Below are 19,585 nucleotides of genomic sequence, written 5' to 3' on the forward strand. Positions count from 1 at the left end.
GGTCCAGATTCTCTCATCTCTGCCTGGTGTGTCTTCCCCTTTTGTTTGGTGCAAGGAGTCAGTTGGGTCTTTTGAATTGGGTGTCTAAGGTGGTTAGATGGGCAATGGGGGTCGTTGTAAGCGTGGTTGAACGAGTAAGTGCGTGAAAACAGAGTGTTCTGGTGGTTGAGGAATGAGGATGATACACTTGAGACGTGTTTGTATTCTCGTATATTCGATGTTATTTTCTTTACTAAGAACCATCATTGCAATTATTGGAACCAAACAACTACCAACAACTTTGTAATCTAAATCATCTGGTACCACGTGGCGCACGTTCAACCAATATTCGCAATCCAAAGATAACTACCTGTCAGACTATCTTTGCCTCCGTGTCGAAACCTCTTAATTCCATTCAGGACCACCTCTCTTTCCAGTATTAGAGAGTTTGTTGAGCAAAAAGTGGAGGAGTAGAATTCAGGCAATCCTCTCTTTCATGCGAAGACAACTCGGATTCTAGGGTTATGGTTTCCGATTATTCTCTTTAATCTCCAAATTCGAATCCCAGAAGCCACTGATTACTAATCCCCTGTTACTCTCATCGTCTCCGGATCTTTAACCGACTGATCGTTTTTTTTTTTTGAATTTCACAAACATGATCCTGATTTTCTCGATGAATCACTTGAAGATTTATTGCGCGTTCTTCTTGTAACTTATCATAGGTTTTGTTTGTCAATTCCGCGGGTAAATTAGGTTTTCTGTTATTGGTGTAAAAATTTGTTTCCTTTTTCGTTGATCTCCTTTTTTGCATATAATTGCGGTGATTTGGGAGATTACGTATAATTGGGTTTTTCTTTTTTGATTCTTCTGTTTTGAGTTGGGGCTATGTATATTGAGGAATTGAAGGGAGGGGAGAGTGATTGTAAGGAAGATCAGGCTTCTGCTCATAAGGATGAGGGCTTTAACAGCAGAAGTATCCTTCCCTCCGGTACGAAAAGGGTGTTGATTGGAGCGGGAGCTCGCGCTCTGTTTTACCCCACTCTCCTTTACAATGTTGTCAGAAATAAGATACAAGCTGAGTTTCGTTGGTGGGATAGAGTCCACGAGGTATAATTTCATTCGCTGCTTAATTTTCGATAATATTTTGAAATAAAGTTAATTATTTGTGGGAATGTTTGAATGCTGTTTGTTATGGATTTCTGTATGATTGAGAGGGTCTAATTGTTAATTTGATTTTTTTTTCTTGTGTACTTTTTCCATTTTTCACATGATATGCTTAACGCTTGTAGAGTGTTTATCATCCAGTTTAGATATAGCTTGTTCCATTCTATTGAATCATCGTGGTCTGTCAAATTTTTACACGTGTCTCAAATATATCTTGACCCGTATTATAGCTCATAGTTCACTATATTATGCAAGTATGTTCAATTTAAAATGGTTAAGGGTTACAAAGTTGGTTCTATGGACAGACGGTATATGAAAACACTGTTTTTGCAGTGGTGTCCAAAATTTTATCTTGGTTCTAATATCTTCATTTTCAGTTTGTACTGTTGGGCGCTGTTCCATTCCCTACTGATGTTCCTCGCCTAAAGGAGCTCAATGTTCATGGAGTTATCACACTGAATGAGCCTTACGAAACATTGGTTCCAACGTCACTATATCATGTAAGCAAAAATACTTGGTTTGCGGTATTTCATGCACCTCTGCTCTCTAAGGATGCAATGTTTGTGTTGTATGCTACATGACACTAATATGTTGAAGCACCTCCATCTATTAATATTTTAGGCATCCCACCCCCTTGTAGCTTTCCCATATACAGACATGTTTTTTTGTTTTGTGGAGTTTTTTTACGCATCATTTTGCATCAATTGTTTATATTTTTGCTTCGGATGCTATGCTATGTTGTTATTGAATTTCTCATTGTCTTTGATCAAATATTTGGCAGGCTCATGGCATTGACCACTTGGTGATCCCTACTAGAGATTACTGCTTTGCACCATCCCTTAGTGATATATGCAAAGCTGTTGATTTTATTTTCAGTAAGTACTCCCTTCAAATCGTGTTTACTTGTTTTGAAGTCTTTCTCAAATGGTAGTCAGAAACAACTTCCTTTCATCTATATGAAAGTATGTGTGACTTGATGTTTGATTGGAAGGAATCCTGAGATTCGCTAAACATACAGATTTATGATGCTTAATATGCCAGCTGGGTCCTGTTGCTAATATTGATAACAAGGCAATAAGTTCGAAATTAGTTTCTTTCGAAACAAAAATTTTGAAATTAGTTAAACCTGAATGTATGGCTGCTTAACAACTTGTGACGTTCAATATTTTTACACAAATAATGCGAGGTTGTAGTCTCCTATAGCTGAATTTAATAATGTAATGAGATTATTTTGGACAATGTCTGTTTAGGCCTTTTTCCCTCATGAACTAAGTATGAAATGTAAATAGCTGAAAATGTGCATCATTCCTTTTTCAGTAAACTAGGAACAAATGAGTGGGTAAAATTTTCTTGTTGGAAGCTCAAATGCTACTTTGAAAATTTCCTTTCGGTGAAACAGAATCCACTTTTGGAGGGTTTTCCACTCTTAAGGTGCTATGAAAGCAATTATGTTGTGGTTTTTGGGTCTATTCTTATATTTTTAGCTGTAGCCTTTTACCTCCTCGAGAATTGAAGGGTGCAAACTCAGACTTGTTAATATTTTGAATGATAATAGTATTGGTACTTGTGAACAAATCCATTGATATCAACTACGAAGAAAAATTAGTTACATGTGTTGCAAAAGCATGTTTGTTTCACATAGCTTTTCTGCTGTCCCATACGAAGGGAAGTTCTGTCTACTTTTTCCTATTCTGAATTTAATTTTCAGTTTTTGAAATATTTATCTGATGGCCATGGTTGCTCCTGTTGTCATCCTGAAGAAAATGAATCATCTGGGCAGTTGACTTATGTCCATTGTAAAGCTGGTCGGGGGCGCAGTACAACTGTTGTCCTATGTTATTTGGTAAGTGCTAGGAAAAGAAAACGAGGGGACAAAATAAGTTGGTCATTTCATTTGATTTCTTGAATATTCTCTCTGTTTTCTGAGATCTTGTTTCTCTATAGGTCAAACACAAGCAAATGACTCCTGAGGGTGCATATCAGTTTGTGAGGTCAATACGGCCGAGGGTGCTTTTGGCATCATCCCAGTGGCAGGTATTGTTGGGCGGGCTTTTCACTTGTATGGGGTGTGTGATAAATGTTGTTTGGTTCAGCAACTTAGTGATATTGTGTTGAGGACTTGGTTAAGAATCACACAACAAACAAATATTGAAAATGCCAAGCAACAAAATAAAAGATAGATTTGATTGATGGAATTCATAGAATTGAGCCCTAATACAAGCTCTAGTGTATAAAGCACATAATGAATCTACACTAGCCCAAGCCAATTAGAGCAAGAATACCCCAAAGAGCCGATTAAATCTAGTATAGAACACACAAAATTGTGTCTTTCTAAGCAATGATTATTTTACCTTAGCTGCTGTAATTGGTTGCAATTTCAGGCTGTTCAGGAATATTACCATCTTATGGTGAAGATTGGATGTCTGCACAGCACAATATCTGATATTATTCTGAAAACCCCACCGGCAGCAGCATCTTCGCAGGATATTGTTGCATTTGATGATGGCTCTGTTGTCGTTATAACAGAAGCAGATCTTGATGGTTATAACCCGTGTATGGGATCAGGTGTCATGGGAAGCGAGATATGGACGGACTTGAGCGTGATTTACCGTGTTAGAGTTGTTGGTAAGGCAGCCATTACTGGGATCTCCTGCCTGTGGCTTCGCTGCTGCACCCACCAAAAGATTTCCCAGGAGAAACTAGATTCAGATACCAGTTGCTCAATGAGTGCTGATCGCCTTGGAGGTATTAGTGTGGACATCCATGTATACTGAGAAGGCAAATAATTACTTCAAAGGTGCTTGACAAGTTTTTCCCTCAGCTTGTTCTTATCATTGTAAAAATTCGAATAAATGTTGTGGCTAGCAGAACTCAAAGCTCTTCACTCAATCCTTTGTAAATGAAGTTGTTTTCTATCTTGAATCTCAATGGAAGAAATGTGAGTTTTATCTGGCAAACAGTGATGCATTCCATTGTATTATCCCTTAAAATTGTTTTACAGCCACGCTAGGAGTTTGCTAATGTCATGCAATTAGACTACAGTGTTACCTGAACTTTGTGGACAGGATTTGATAAAGCAAATTACAGAGACGAAATTTTCACCCCGAGCAATGAGGGTAATGACTGATAACATATAGAACAAGAAGTTCCTATATTAGCTGGGCAACTTATGGTTTTAAAGGGCATTGCAAATAATGTTGTAATGATTACATCCTGAAAATTATCATTGAGGTTTCAATCATTGCACTATTAAAAGCTCGAATTTTCGTGGAAAAGCAGCAGCAGCAGTGGAACTACATTCTGCACTGAGTATGTATAAGGGCAAAGCTGATGAGGTGTTGCTCTGCCTTAGTCTAAACCATCATCGCTTGCAAGCCCAAGAAGCTCCCCCATGAAGCTCTCGACTGATGAGGGCACCCTATAAGAGGAAGATCCATCAAGTACGCTCTCTGTTGATGTACTGTGACTGAACTGCTTCTGGTTTTGGGTCCCTCTTCGAGGGAGTCCACGCAGTCTAGTGTTACTCCCCCTTTGTATGCTTGCTCTCTGTGCAAATGCCTTGTCCACCAAGAACGGCACAACATATTTTTTCATATCACTTTCAGATATTCCAAGATGACCCCCTGATACATTATAGTAGTGGACCTTTCCTGCATCATCTAGGGTTTTAAGACCAATCCAGTCCTCCTTGTAAAGCTTTGTCTGCGAAATCGTAGTAAACGAAAATTACGATCAGATAACCTAACTGGGAAAAAATAGGGAACGGAGGAGTGAAGGGGCAGAGAGCTTTATACTGTTGTAACATTGAAAATAAAGCCATTTAGTAATACCTCTTGTGGAGGCAACACAGGATCAAATGACCCATCTGGATAATATCCAAACCAGGAAGTTTCTCTAGGTATCAAAACGTTGTCCTGCTCAAACTGTTTCAAATATGAAAATAAAATGGAGTAAAAGGATAAACACTCCACATCTGGTTAAAAAATGTGAGATGAGAATTAAAATATGCGAACAGATATCAACAATACGATGATAGGAAATAAAATCTAGCTCACCATTACAAGCACTAAGTTCTGCAAGCTAGTGAAGCGTTCCTTGTAGGTGGAGTTTCGCTGATCGGGGAGTTCATTATTAAGCTGTGGAAGAAACTTGCACTTTTCCATATAGTTCGAGAGATCCTGGAAGTTAAGAAGTAAATTGTGACTTTCATATCCACAAATTACTGGGGTTTAACCCAAACTATTATCACAGATGTATTAATAAATGAAAATGGCCATATTATAGCCGTTTAAGAACTTAATATACAAAACCAAGTTAGGTACTCACCCTTGGTAGTTTGAGATAGCCGCTGGGAGCAAGGTGATTCTGCAAATTCACATGAATCTTTTTCATTTCTTACAGTTATCAAGAGAATAATAATATTCGACAGCAAATAAACAGTACGGGAAACTAGTCCTACTCAAACTACAGAAAAAAGTGTCTTCAAGACTAAGATTGAAGAAAGCTCAGGGACTGAAGCATACTTGGATATATTCTGTATAAATCTCTGACTTAATTAGGGTGTCTGCTATTATGCACAAAATGCCAGACTGCAAACAGAAAATCACAGGTAATAGCATTGATCAAAGCTCATGTCAGGAGGAAAGAAAACGGTGAATAGCTTTCCAATCCCACTGATATTGTTATGGAAGAAAAATCAAGTTAGTTGAAGAAAATTCAGATTCTAGCCACATCTGTCCTTCTGAAATTGAAGTGCCAATCGCCTTCCATATAAGAAATAAATATATTTTTCAAGACCAAAATCATGTCATTACTGATAAAAAAACCTCAAGATTAAAAGATACCTCCAGCATGTTATTTTCCACTGTTAGTGTTAACTTATTTATCTTATACCCAAAAGAAATGTAAATATGGATGGAGGTTAAAATATTACTTACTCCACATAGAGGAACAGAAGCAGTACCAGCGTGAGGTCCTGCTAAAGATACAAAATTTTTAACCTGTTTCATTGATTCAAAGGAAGAAAATTACAGATTTTCTTTGTTTTCATATAAATAAGAATATAGACTGTCAGAATGCAAAAAATTTAATAATTTGGAAAGATTTCTGAAGCGAACACATGCAAACTGCAATAATAGACAATATATAGATCTTTGCTAATGATCAAGGATATAGAGCATAATGAAAGAAAACAATGATGTAAAAAAAGATGCATACACAAAACCAAGTAATCTAAGTGCCGAAAGAAGATCAAAACCATTCCAAATCTCTTGTATGCGGTTAACTGTAGATATCACAATGGCTCAATAGAATGTATTTGGTAACTCAATTTAACAGAGTTCAGGAGACAATAATTAATGCAGTAAAATTCATGAAGATCTCTTTATCAGTAAAAAAGTTACAAAAATTCCCTTTCCAATTATAGGTTCTCTTTCCCTTCCCTGAAAGTTCCAGTGAGGATTTGAGGTGAAACATCCATCATCTTAACTCGCAAGTCATTTTTCGCATGAACTGGGAAGGTTAAAAGAGGCGATATTCTAACCGAAACTCTACGTATATTACTTTAATTTAAATGATAATTTCTCCTATGCTCTTTTCTTCTGTCTTTTTCTCCTTTCTCATTGCTAGATGCTGCATACGATAGAAATTATTCATCTAGAAACGACTAACAGCAGGAAAAACTTCAGTTGCTGCTTTTCTTTTCACCCACTTGATTACATCTTGTTCATATAGATCTGGCATACTTAGGCAGTGGAGTTCTGTTTTCTTCTTCTAATAAAATTTAAAGAAATTTCAGGAAAGAAGAAGAAGGAGGAGGAGAAGAAGAATGACCAAGCATCTAACTGAAGAGTAACTCCAAAGTTCATGAAAAGCAATAAAAGTTCACAAGCTAGCTTACAGGGGGTCCTCCATCACAGAACTCTACAACACCACGACCTATCAAGTTCCCCTGTTAAAGAAGCAGAAAAATCAAAAAAATTCAAACATTTCACTCCTTCAAGCATAATTAAGTTCTCATAAATAAGGAAATCATAAGCAGCAAGAAAGAAACAAAAATGCTTGATCCACAACATATTTCAAAATAATCAATATACATATCTATCTATTCTCTGCCATTCCAGAATGAAGGAAGGTTCTTTTCACAAAAATTAAAGTTGATATCTATAACCGATGCGATGAATGTAATTTCCAAGAGCAAATATTAGTGGAATCCTGTCTATAATGTGTTTTTAACATCCTCCCATGCTAGGATGCACTTGATATCACCTTTAACAATGCCCTTTAATGAGTAATAAGATGTGCATCATGTCATGAATAGGTCCATCAGTCATTTCCTGATGGAGAATTTAAGATTCCTCAGTGTAAGTCTTTATGCCTCACTTAGTAGGTAAGATGTAGGGAAGGGACTGCCAGGAGAGGTGTAAGAGTAAGAGGGGAAGGGGAGAAGCTCCTCATCCAGGTCTTTGTTTGGTAAAGAGTGAAGAATAAGAATCATGTGAAGGTTCTATTTTAGGAAAAAAATTATAGGCGAAAGGCCACAAATTATGCAGCAGAGGAATGATCACATAGACCTAATCGGTAAAAAGAAATTGGAGCAACCATTTCCTCCAATAAACGACAAACAATTAAAACATACATCGATCAATGAAGACATCAACTAATTAAGGAATCACAAAAATAATCAGAAGTATGTAGCATGACAAAATGTGCCTCTTTGTAAATCACCTGGGAGAGACCAACTATGTTGTAACCCCCTTTCAGTTCTTTCATTTGCTTCACCTGAATATACGATGATGAGATGTCAAATGGAGGCAAGACTTTGTAAGCAATGGTAACGAAACTTATATCATTACCCAGCGTGGTCAATCACCTTGTCACAAACAATTTGTGTCTGCAAACAAGAAACACAGCTCAATACATATCAAAACAGCCATAAAAAATTGCGTTCAAAATTGTCAGGTTGTTGTAGTTGTAAATATAGTTTTACCTGTTCCATGAGAGGCATGAACCAGGAATCCCATGTTCCATCTCCAACTTCTCTGAAGAAAAGAAAAAAAACATGATCAAAGGAACAAACCACAGTGTAAAGTCTACTAAACCCGTTATATTGATTTCTTGAAGGAAGTGGTAATAATGCAGACGTTATGCCCTACATTTAGCACAAATTTAAGGATCTGTCTATAAAAAACATCAAGCTATGCTGATCATCTTGAGAGCAGCATGCATCACTGACCGTACATACTGATTTTGGCCCACATTGAACTGACAAAACACTTCAGAAAGCAGCTTTCAATGTAAGGATTACACATGCATTTTCTACTGAAATAAATTAAGAAACCAGAAAAGCATACATGCAGTATCCTGTAGAACCAGAAAAGCTGCTCAATAGATCAGTGAAGTGTTTCACTCCTCGATGGGAACATTGATCTCCAATACCTGCCAACAGAAAGCATTAGTAATTGCTACAACATGCTGAATGTTAAAAAGACCATACACTATAAACATTTTAGATTTGCAAAATAGTTAAACAATTAATAAAACAAAACACAAAAAATGAAAATGATTCTTATATTTAAAGGGGGAAAAAAGTGGAGGAACTGCAAGACTAATTAAAGAAATATCTGGATATCAACAAAGTAGCCAAATAAACAGGCTTCCAAAGGAATAATGAACAATAACAATACAACGAAAAATTGGATGATTTCCTCAACATATTATTATTAGCCAACTTGGTAACCAAATAGGCTCCAGATCAGGAACAAAGAAACATAGGCAAATCCAGGGAAATAAATTAACATTTCCACTTGTCTAACAACTGTATAAGAAACCAATAACCTACTTATTGGCATCAATTTCTCTGTCTCTCATATCAATCTAAGGCTTTCAACCTGCCAATCTGGTTACTCTTCAGGCAACAATTTGCACCAAAAAAATAAATAATTTGTGAAACTTGAAATCCCTATTTTATTGATATTATTCTGATGCCATAACAAATCTATGGGCAAAATACATCACAGAATAGCTACTCCAAGCTTAACTGGGAACTGATTATTCCGACTATATATCAATAATAGCTACTTCCATCATGATTACCTCACAAATAGCTAAAGCCCAAAGGAAAAAAAAACATTAAATTGACCCTGAATGCTCCAATATTAACATTCAAGAAAACACCAAAAAGAGTAAACAGAGGACAGAGGATAAGAAATTACCGTGGAGGACAATGAAGGGTATCGAATATGAAAGAGGGATGACTGTGAATGCGATAAAGGAAACAACTTGCCAATAATTAGCCATGAATGAACTAGAGGGTTTTAGTTAGTATGCGAAAATCTTGTGAGAAAGGTGGTCTCCAAGAACTTTTGAAGGAAGGAAGTGAAGGCTGTGGTTGAAGCTTCAAGTGGGGTAGTTGGTGTTCCGTGATTGGCGAAGAAGAAGCTCAAAACACGGAGGGGATCGGATGAGTCACCGCCCCAGCAATTATGGAAGCATTTATTTCCCCTTCAGAGTTCAGACCACAAAAATTAAAAATTTTGCTTCTTCAATTCACCAATTAATGATCGATCTCTCACGTTTCAACTTGGCCCCGCACTGACTTTCGTGTCCTCGGTTTGTTGAGCAGTGGTTTATGCGTCCACATTTGGTTCTCGAATATGACTGGGCCATTTCACGGGCTTTGAACTGGGCCTCATTCTTCACCAAGGTCTCGGACTCGCCAAATAATGATATTGGCCTGGTGATAAGGTGCAGATTAATCATCTACTCATCTCTACCATCAGAGTTGAATCCTCTCTGTAGTCAGTCGCATGCACATAAATTTTTCATAGACTTATCTGACATACGTAGTTTTGGTCTAATACACAAATTCGATGGATTTAACCAGTGCACGCTCAAATAGCATTGGTCGCGGATCCCATTGTGCAAAAAAAGTGAACAATTATCATAAGTAAAAAAAAAAAATTACACCAACTTATTTTTGTTATGTGGCATATGATGATGCCTGATATAGTGCACATGCTTTAATGAGGCCAACAGTGCTCTGTCCCTTCCTAGAGAATAGGAAGAGGCACAACATTTAAGAAATAATTCAAAAGTAATTAGTACACAGGGGAACAGGGGAGTTCCTGTGCATCCATGAATATACAACTTTTTTACACATAATATTTAAAAATCAGTGTTGAGCAGTAGTGTTCATCTGAATCTATCTTTCTTCTGATTCTGAACGGCTGCGTCTCCTTTCACTCCTGCTTGCTTTTCCAATGCTATGCCCTTGTTCTGACAGATATATCTTCCTGAATTTGGTCTGTATATTACAACGTATTGGTATAGCCGAATAGGAACATGAAAGATCACAAACAACATGCCAATATCCAAAAATCATAGAAGCTTCACCTAAGGATGCTAATTATGGGCCAATGTTAGACAAAAACATGTAATAACAATTGAATTAATACCTGGGGTCGGCCGGCCGGCCTAGCGAAAAGAAAGAGTCTTACTGGGCAAAGATACTTAAATTTTAGTTGTTGTTTTTAATGAGATGACTGGATGCTCTGGAGTCTGGACACTAGGTAAATCTCCAGATACTTGGATCCCTACAAAAACAATATCTTTGATATGTTTAGTATTCATGAATCTGTATGCCTACTAATATGATAATGAAAAGAACTCTTATACTAAGAATTGCCTGAATCATTTGCAAAGAAAAGATGTCCTTCCAGATAGTCTACTGGGTTGAGGAAATCAACAACATTGTGTCAACATCACCACTAGGTATCTGATATAAAACAAAAAAGTATAAAAAATTACAGGAATTGAGGAATCTTGGTTTGTTATATATCTCATACATATCAGTGCCTAAAATATGACCGACCACTTTAGCATTGCATAGAATTAGAACTTCTCTTCGTTCTTGAAAAACATGTCTCAAACTCGTGTAGCTGACAGTCCAAATCTTTACTTTTCTCTTGCTCTGCCCCTCCTACCTCTCTTAATTCTCATTTTCATTGTCAAATACTTCAAAACTTCATCTAGATCTCTCCAAATTCCTCCAGGGCCATATCCATGGCCATTGGTAGGCAATCTTTTTCACATGGGAAAGATGCCTCATATTACTCTTGCAAACTTTGCCAAAATGCATGGCTCTCTCATCTCTCTGAGACTTGGTACCCAACTCATGGTCGTGGCTTCATCACCTGCGGCTGCCGTGGAAATTCTCAAGACCCACGATCGTGTTTTGTCTGGACGATCTGTTCCTCAATCGGTTCCAATTAAGGAATCAGAAATCAATAACGTGTCAATGGGACTTGCTCTTGAATGCGGTGAGAGATGGAAGTATTTTCGAACCATTTGTCGAACTGAGCTGTTCTCAGCCAAAGCTTTACACGCTCAAGAATGTTTACGAGAGAGGAAGGTGATGGAGATGGTAAAATATATAAGTAGCAAGGAAGGTATGGTAGTTGATATTGGGGAGATAGTTTTTACTAGTATTTATAACATGCTGACAAATATTCTTCTATCAAAAGACATGTTTAACTTGGAGGAAGATAGTGGAAATGAAGGAATCAAAGGAGTTATACGAACAGCAATGGAGATACTCGCTTCCCCAAATATATCTGATTTTTATCCGATTTTAAGCAGATTAGATCTTCAGGGTCTAAAAAAGAAGAGCAAGGAGTGGTGTGAGAAGATGAATGCCACTTGGGCTCCTACAATCAAAGAAAGAAGAGAGAAAAATGGAGCTGGTTTATCAAGAGATTTCTTGGCTGTTCTAATTGAGAATAATCTTACTGATGACTGTATCAATCAATTACTTCAGGTTTGATGAGATCTCTTTCTCTCATGAATATTCAAAAAAAGAAGAACATTTCAAAAACGCAAGTAACTGTAATTGATGTGTTTGCAGGAGCTGCTCTCAGCTGGATCAGATACCAGTAGCTCAACAATTGAGTGGACAATGGCGGAACTGATAAGAAGTCCTGAATCTATGAAGGGGGTTGTACAAGAACTTGAGAGAGAAATCAAACAAGATGTGGTGAAGGAATCCCAACTCCCTCAACTAATCTACCTACAAGCCTGCATAAAAGAAACATTAAGGCTGCACCCTCCAACACCACTTCTCATTCCTCACCGTGCACAGGAAGCATGTGAAGTGATGAACTATTCAATTCCCAAACATTCCAAAGTAATAGTGAATGTGTGGGCAATCGGACGCGACTCCACATATTGGAAAGATCCACTGGAATTCAAACCAGTGCGGTTTCTGGACTCGTCGTTGGATTACAAAGGTACTAATTTTGAATACATACCTTTTGGAGCAGGAAGAAGAATTTGCCCGGGACTACCCATGGCTATGAAGCAAGTATCTTTTGTTCTTGCTTCGCTGCTACATTTCTTTGATTGGTCCCTTCCACATGGAGTTGATCCCAAGACACTAGATATGAAGGAGAAGTTTGGTATGACCTTGGACAAGGAACAACCTCTACTTCTCATTCCTTCTCCTAGAGTTAAAAAATAAACAATTATTGTCAACTCTGCTAAAGAAACACTGTGCTTGAGTCACAAAGTATGAATGTAATGTAACAATGCACAACTACTTAATTAATGGTTTGGTTGGTTTTTCTTCTCTCTCTTTTTTTTGGGTAAAATTCTAAGAAAATGTAGACAATATGGGCGACCACCTAAATGTTGATAATATGCCATCTAGTCAAATTATCTTCAACATTCAAGTGTTTTAGACCAAAACTGCAGAAGCTCATAATTTAGTTGTGGTCGAGACGCATCTCCATGCACCGCCAAACGGCCATTGCCTGTCATTGCTAGGCCACTAAGGCGTCCTCCGACCTCCAATCATCACCAGGAAATGTTGCATCACAAAGGTTGAATGTTGCATCACAAAGGTTGGCGGCCATAGCGATGGATGATTTTCAGTGCCAATATCTCTTGCCACCCAGTAGCGGTTAGGCCATTTGAGGGGGGAATTGCCCCCCTTCAACTCTTTTTTTTTTTTTTTAAAAAAAACACCCTTATAATTACGCCTTTAAAATTATATGTTTTTAGTTTTAATTGTACCCTTCGTATGAATTTGCCCCCATAACTCATAACTGTAGCTTGTAAATCCGCCTCTGTTGCCACCCTTCCTAATGTAGAGGTCATGGTTAATTGACACCAGAGAACACAACTTTAAACAAGTAAAAGCAGCTACAGTTATCAAACTACAGTCTATTGAGGTCTTTTGTCGAACACCTTGCGTGCCTTCCAAAACAAACAGAACCTCACCGCAATCACACAATATATTTCAGCTACAAAGCATTACAATGACCTGTTTCCTTCATTTACTACCTTAATAACAGTTCAACACCAATCATGCTTTTATCAGAATCATTAACCATACCTGCTGATTTTGGTTCACTTTGAACTCACAGAAAACTTCAGAAAGCAACTTTCGATATAAAATAGGAATGTACTCTGGAAGAGATTAAGAAAACACAAAAGCATACCTGCAGTATCCATTTGAACCAGAAAAGCTGCTCAATAGAGAACACAAAAACTTCACACCGTGACTTGATCTTCAGCATAAAGCCATAAACAGAAGACTAAGCAGTAAGCTATGCATTGATTTGAGACAAATCCAAAAAGCAATTGGGCTGAAAAGCATGGTGGGCTTTTTCACTTCTTTCGTAACCCATTTAAAGCCTTTTCTTTCTCAATTGCCGTGGGCCTTATAGAGGTGATCACGAGCCGGATGGCCCGACGAGCTCTACCCGCCCAAACTGAACTTTGAAACCCTGCATGCTCCAAAGTCCAAAGAACACTGCATCTACCAATCAAGCACGTGTTCCAAAGAATTGCTGCATCTACCAATCAATCACGTGTTAATATATATGAATCTTGAAAAGGTACGGAAACTACGGATTCATAGAAGTTTGTATGGTTTGATATGGCCAAAGTGACTCAAGTAATTCGCACGTGATGTTTGAATTCATTCAACACTTGCTTATGTGTACTAGGAAGTCACGTTGTTGACCTCATGCATGGGTCTAACCCATTTCCATACGTAGTCCATAGTGCTAGTTTATTACCCATTTTGTGGGTAAATGCATGGGAAACCCCCTGACGTTTGGGGGGCCTGGATTTATGGTCTAATCTTAACAGTATGAGAGTAGGATCGGAGCATTAAAATGAGATGATCAGATAAAAAAAGAGGTGGAAGTGGAGATTCACAAGTGATTAATTAAGTGAAAAACCCATTTTGTTAAAGTTGAATTATAAGATTCAAGGTTATGTTAATCAAGCCTTAATTTTAGTCCAAGTAAACGTGCGGGTCACATCAAAGCCATTTGCAAACAGAAAATCGAGCAGGAAAAAGGGCTATCTTTATTTGATGGTTGTGTCACAATAAGGGATGTTTGGTTCAAAATTCAAACACTAAGGGACATGTCAGGACAAATCGTTAGCTGAAATGATAAATTTGATTGTGATATAACTTAGTATAATAGGAGATTGTGAGTTTAAGTTTTATAGGTGTTTTCATTATCATAATTTACGATATGAACCATTCTCACCTAACATGTGCGAATGTCACATTGTGATATTTTTTCACACTAGATCTCGGCCCAAGTATCAAATGGTCCATGGAAATTGTGAGGTCTTTCATATCGTTTAGGATTTATCGATAAGTTGGAGTGAGGTTCACATTTGAAAAAAAAAAAGTCGCATGTGTTGTCATTGCATATGTATTGCCCTTTCTTTAATTATTTGGTGATCAAGTCTTTTTTTAATTGTGTAGCAAAATGAAGTCTTTTTTGATCGTTTATATATCCCAACAAAGTCTTTTTAAAATTCATTTTTGGCTGATTAATGGTTGTGTATATAGTCAATTCTATCAACGCGTAAGGCGTACCACATGGACAAATTTAATTAAACTAAACGCACTTCCACTTCCCCATCAAAGCATTGGGGCAGGTAAACCTTAAATTTCCAAAGGCATACAAGAAAACAAAAAAGCTTAGATTTGTTTATTATTTGTCTGAATTGACTATTGACCCAATATTATTGAGCAATCTTATTGCATAAAATTGGATCATTGTTTAACACAAATTGTTGATCAGGTTCTTGAACATGGCAACTTCTTTTTCAAGCACCTTTCCTATTCCTAGTTCTAGCTTGTGCCTCAAGTCTATTTCAATAAAGTTTTTCTTGTAAAAGGATATTTAGAAAGATTTAAAGAATATTATAATTATTGGGACAAAAAACCAAGAAGTTGTGGTCATGAACAAATAATTGGAGTTTAAAAACATTAGCAATGAGATGTGCAGATTATATTACAAAATATAAATTATATGAGTTTATACTTTATTCAATAATAATCAATTTAAGTGTGAATATATGATCAATACATTGATTTAATTAATAAACTATAGTTGCAATTACGCACTATAATTTTTACATAAATAACTCTCTCTCTCTCTCTCTCTCTCTCTCTACATATATATATATATATATTAGAAAAGAGAAAGACGAACCATATCTAAAAGTAATTAAACATGCATCTCTAATTTAAACCTGAAGTTAAGAAAATTTTAAACGAAATTCTTTGAGCTAAACATTAAATGAGTGAATCTAATCACCAGAAGTAAGTTAGCATATCAAAACAGAAATTATCAAAAAAAATATTAATTTATAGGCTAACTTAATAAAAAAATTTCTAAATTCCTAATGAATTATAATTTATATCAATACAAGTCTTTAGTAAAGTTACTCTTTAAAAATTTCCTTTTCTATTATTATTTTTTTTATTAAATAGCAGATATAAGTTATAACACAACACATAAACTCTAAATTCTTGAGTTCTTGACTAGAAGCATGGATTCCTGTCTATCTTAATTGATCACACCCGTACATAGTCGTTGGGTACGTGGGAAATAATGAAAATATCGGACATGAAACGAGTCTTCTAGGAATCAGATGGAAACTCGACATGCATGTATAATCAAGGTCACGAATTTTCCAGGAATTCAGATGGAAAATCTACATGCATGTATGATTATAAGGTCGTATTTTAATAATAATAATAATGCTGTTGGTGCCATATATATAAATTATAGAATAAGGAGCAAGCCTTAGTAGATTTCTTTCAGTATATATCATAAAGGCATGTTGCCAATATTATATTAAACGAGGTTTGAACACGTGTTGGTCAAAGCCATGAATGGTGCTATAAATAGCCCCAACACACATTTAGTCGAGTTCTAGGGTTTCAGTTTCACTGCAAAAGTAGAGAACCCAGCGAGAGAGAGAGAGAGAATGAGGACTCCTCGATTCTGTGACAAGACCAAGGTGAGGAAGGGTACATGGACACCTGAGGAAGACAAAAGACTGTCGGCTTTTGTTACCTCGAACGGTTGTTGGAATTGGCGCCAACTTCCAAAACATGCTGGTAATTTCTTTTCCCTAATAAGGCTAGGGTACGAATCGATCGGAGACTTTGTAATAACTCATCAATTGTGTTTCAATGGTTTTCATTTTAGGGCTATTAAGGTGTGGGAAGAGCTGTAGATTGAGATGGATGAATTATTTAAGGCCAAACATCAGAAGAGGAAACTATACCAAAGAGGAAGATGAAACCATAATTACCTTACACAAATCGATGGGGAATAGGTACGGACTACTTCACATATCATTAGGCAGATTCTTAATTGGAGAATTCTTGTATATATATGTAATTAACGTAGTCGATCTCTGCGTATAGTTAACTTGATTAATTATAAGGTACGATTGCTTGATTATGTATTTATCATCATTTGGCAGATGGTCTGCAATTGCTGCTCAATTACGTGGAAGAACCGACAACGATATCAAAAACTACTGGCACAGCCACCTCAAGAAACTTGTGGAAGACGAGACTATTACACTTGCTCATGCGACGATTCAGAACTCGAATCATGATGAGCTTTCAAATATCGAAACAAAGCAAGAAGAAATATCACACCAAGTTAATAATGACCTAGTTAAACTCGAGACTGATCAAATAATCGTTGAAAACTCATCAGTGATCCAGTTGCCAAGTTACGAGGTTTCTTCTATGGCGGATGCAAATGTTGGAGTTGAAGTTCCTACCAGTGTCGATCACCTTCTTTTACACCAAGAAGAAGACCGCATTGTTCATGATCTGCAGGTTCTAGAGATGGAACCTATGTCCACGCCTGAAAACTCGAATAATTACTTGGCAGCATATTTGCTTGATCCGTCAAATGTGCCTCAATCCCCTTACTTTGATGTTGAGCTCTTGTGCCCTTATAATTCTAACCGGCAAGAGCAAGATGATGATGAACTTGACTTCAAAAACTTGTCTTTGTGGTGAAACAAGGCATAATTACATTGCTTTTTCAGCAAATTGCGAGGTAAAATATATTGATTTTGTCGGGGTTAGAGATTCGAGTTTCAACATCAGTTCTTCAATATTACATATCATTATCTCGGCCTTAGTTATTCAATATATATTACATATCATCGTTAATTATGAGTTTGTGATTGGCGAGAATTTGTTACTTTGCAATTCGTGGAGAGCAAGTCGATGAACATGTCAAAGCATATTATTTGAAACATTTATTTTTAAGGTTCACAAGGTTGCAAATTCAACCTATATATGGGTTCAAAGACTTTAAAGTATCGGCTCTACAGCCTCCACATTTGTTACTTTTTTTGAGGGAAAATATTTTTATTCAAATCTTAACCAGAAGATGAGCTATTTTTCAAGTGGAGTAGGAGATTTTAGAGACAACCTTTTGAGATAATATAATCTTCAAATTATTTTTGTTTAGAGAGTTTTATGCGTTTCTCTGGTGGATTCTAAATACGTTATTGGTGAATTCCAAATAAGTTTCTCTAATAGATTCTCGATATGTTTCTCTTGTGGATTCTTAATATGTTTATGTGGTGGATTTTAATATGTTTCATGGTGGATTATTATTTTTCGACTCTTACATATTTAAGTTTTGCATTCACAAATTAGGATATATTGTAATATTGATAACACCATGAAATTATTTTCTTGAAGTTCAACAATATCATTAGAATATTACATAGATGTTGTACTAGGCTTTTGAGAATATTGTAGATCTGTAAAAAAAAATAAAATAGTTTTGCTATGTAATTAGGATTTTCCTCCACCATAAATGAGAGTAATTAATAAAATTATGAGGGTAATTAAACTTTGGCCTCCTTTTCCTCCCCCACCTCTCCTACCCCTCCTTTCCCAGCCTCTCCTCGATCTCCTCCTCTCCCAAATCTTTCTTTCCCTTTCTTTCTTTAATTCTCATCTTATCCCATGGGTTAGATATGCCCTTTCTCCACCAAGATTTTGTTTAATTTTGTTATGTTTTTGTGTTTGAATAAGGATTTTGCAGGTTTCTTTTCTCTGGATTTCTATCTTCTCCATCTGTCGCGGATCTTCGAATCATCGGCGTTTCCGATGTGCTCTGGTGACATATATTCGGATTTTTAGTGATGAGATTTTCAGATGTGAGAGGGTTTGGCATCTCTTATAGATCCAAGTTGCAATCTGTGTGTATTTTTTTTTTTCTAGTTTAGTTTTTGTTACCCTGCGTAGACCGGTGGAGTCGGACTCTTTTGACAATTGTTTGACGGTGTCTGGTGTAATACGGTGTTCTCCAACAATGTGTGACGATATCCATTTTAATATTTGTATTTTCTTAATTTGTTCTTTCTTTTAGTTATCTATGTTGTATTCCATCTTTATGGTGACTCATACCTCATTTATCCAATTTATTAGGTAACTTAATAATTAAATTTATTACCTTTTCAAAAAAAATTTAATGGAGGTTTGTCCTCATTTTTGCAAAATAAAGAAATAAGCATATTATATATTAGTTGCTTTTAGCTTAGGATTCGAATCATCAATGATACGTTCGAAATCCTTAGGAGTGTCTACCACTAGATCAACAACACCATTAGAACTTATTCTAATGAAGTATAAATGTATGAAACTAAAATTATTTGGTCAATTTGATTAGGGGTTTCTGGGATTAGGGAGTTGTAAATATTTAATCATTAAAATTAAGTATCTAAATAAGTTTTTCTTTTAATGAACACGTTGATAAACATGAATTCATCATAGAAGAGAAAGAACAAGATAAGAGTGCATATGATTAAGTCATATGATCATGAAACCTCATCATGTTTCTACAATTTATAGTCCATTTATAATCTGAAATGCCTTCGATCTTTTTCCTTTTCCTTTCTATTTTCTTGTTGATATAGCTAGCTAGCCAGCTATAAATTCATTTAATTTTCATAATCAATAAATATATAATCTTAAACTATAATTTGTTTTCTCTAAACTGATAATGTTATTTTATCTTGGTAATTACAGGTAACTCATGATAACATTTTATAAAGACTAGATTTGCAAAGTGTTCCTTCA

At 36.3% G+C, this 19,585-nt stretch overlaps 3 protein-coding genes across 5 annotated transcripts; 2 read left to right on the forward strand and 1 right to left on the reverse strand.

Moving 5' to 3' along the window:
• The first annotated feature begins 366 nt into the window (after positions 1-366).
• On the forward strand, positions 367-4,100 carry LOC120016506 (phosphatidylglycerophosphate phosphatase PTPMT1-like). The gene is made up of 6 exons (XM_038869316.1): positions 367-1,086; positions 1,521-1,643; positions 1,925-2,018; positions 2,904-2,986; positions 3,088-3,177; positions 3,525-4,100. Exons 1-6 carry the CDS (start codon positions 865-867, stop codon positions 3,915-3,917), a joined length of 1,005 nt encoding a protein of 334 aa, XP_038725244.1. The 5' UTR covers positions 367-864; the 3' UTR covers positions 3,918-4,100.
• A 175-nt stretch (positions 4,101-4,275) lies between these two features.
• On the reverse strand, positions 4,276-13,794 carry LOC120016505 (palmitoyl-protein thioesterase 1-like). 3 transcript variants are annotated; one of them, XM_038869313.1, is made up of 13 exons: positions 13,641-13,794; positions 12,450-12,641; positions 8,496-8,580; positions 8,132-8,183; positions 8,015-8,035; positions 7,870-7,923; positions 7,043-7,093; positions 6,081-6,143; positions 5,667-5,732; positions 5,470-5,508; positions 5,199-5,321; positions 4,974-5,066; positions 4,276-4,845 (listed from the first exon to the last, which is right to left on the reverse strand). In XM_038869313.1, exons 1-13 carry the CDS (start codon positions 13,651-13,653, stop codon positions 4,492-4,494), a joined length of 1,206 nt encoding a protein of 401 aa, XP_038725241.1. In that variant the 5' UTR covers positions 13,654-13,794; the 3' UTR covers positions 4,276-4,491. The 3 variants fall into 3 exon arrangements, with proteins under 3 accessions (XP_038725241.1, XP_038725243.1, XP_038725242.1); XM_038869315.1 differs by lacking the exon at positions 12,450-12,641 and having other exon boundaries at positions 13,641-13,779; XM_038869314.1 differs by lacking the exons at positions 12,450-12,641; positions 13,641-13,794 and adding an exon at positions 9,357-9,731.
• A 2,652-nt stretch (positions 13,795-16,446) lies between these two features.
• Positions 16,447-18,588, forward strand: LOC119980112 (myb-related protein 308-like). The gene is made up of 4 exons (XM_038822773.1): positions 16,447-16,579; positions 16,671-16,800; positions 16,951-17,543; positions 18,539-18,588. The coding sequence occupies exons 1-3, from the start codon at positions 16,447-16,449 to the stop codon at positions 17,501-17,503; spliced, it is 816 nt and encodes a 271-aa protein (XP_038678701.1). The 3' UTR covers positions 17,504-17,543; positions 18,539-18,588.
• The last annotated feature ends 997 nt before the right edge of the window (positions 18,589-19,585 follow it).

The sequence above is a fragment of the Tripterygium wilfordii genome, chromosome 15 (assembly GCF_013401445.1).
Source record: "Tripterygium wilfordii isolate XIE 37 chromosome 15, ASM1340144v1, whole genome shotgun sequence".
NCBI classification, from domain to species: Eukaryota; Viridiplantae; Streptophyta; class Magnoliopsida; order Celastrales; family Celastraceae; genus Tripterygium; species Tripterygium wilfordii.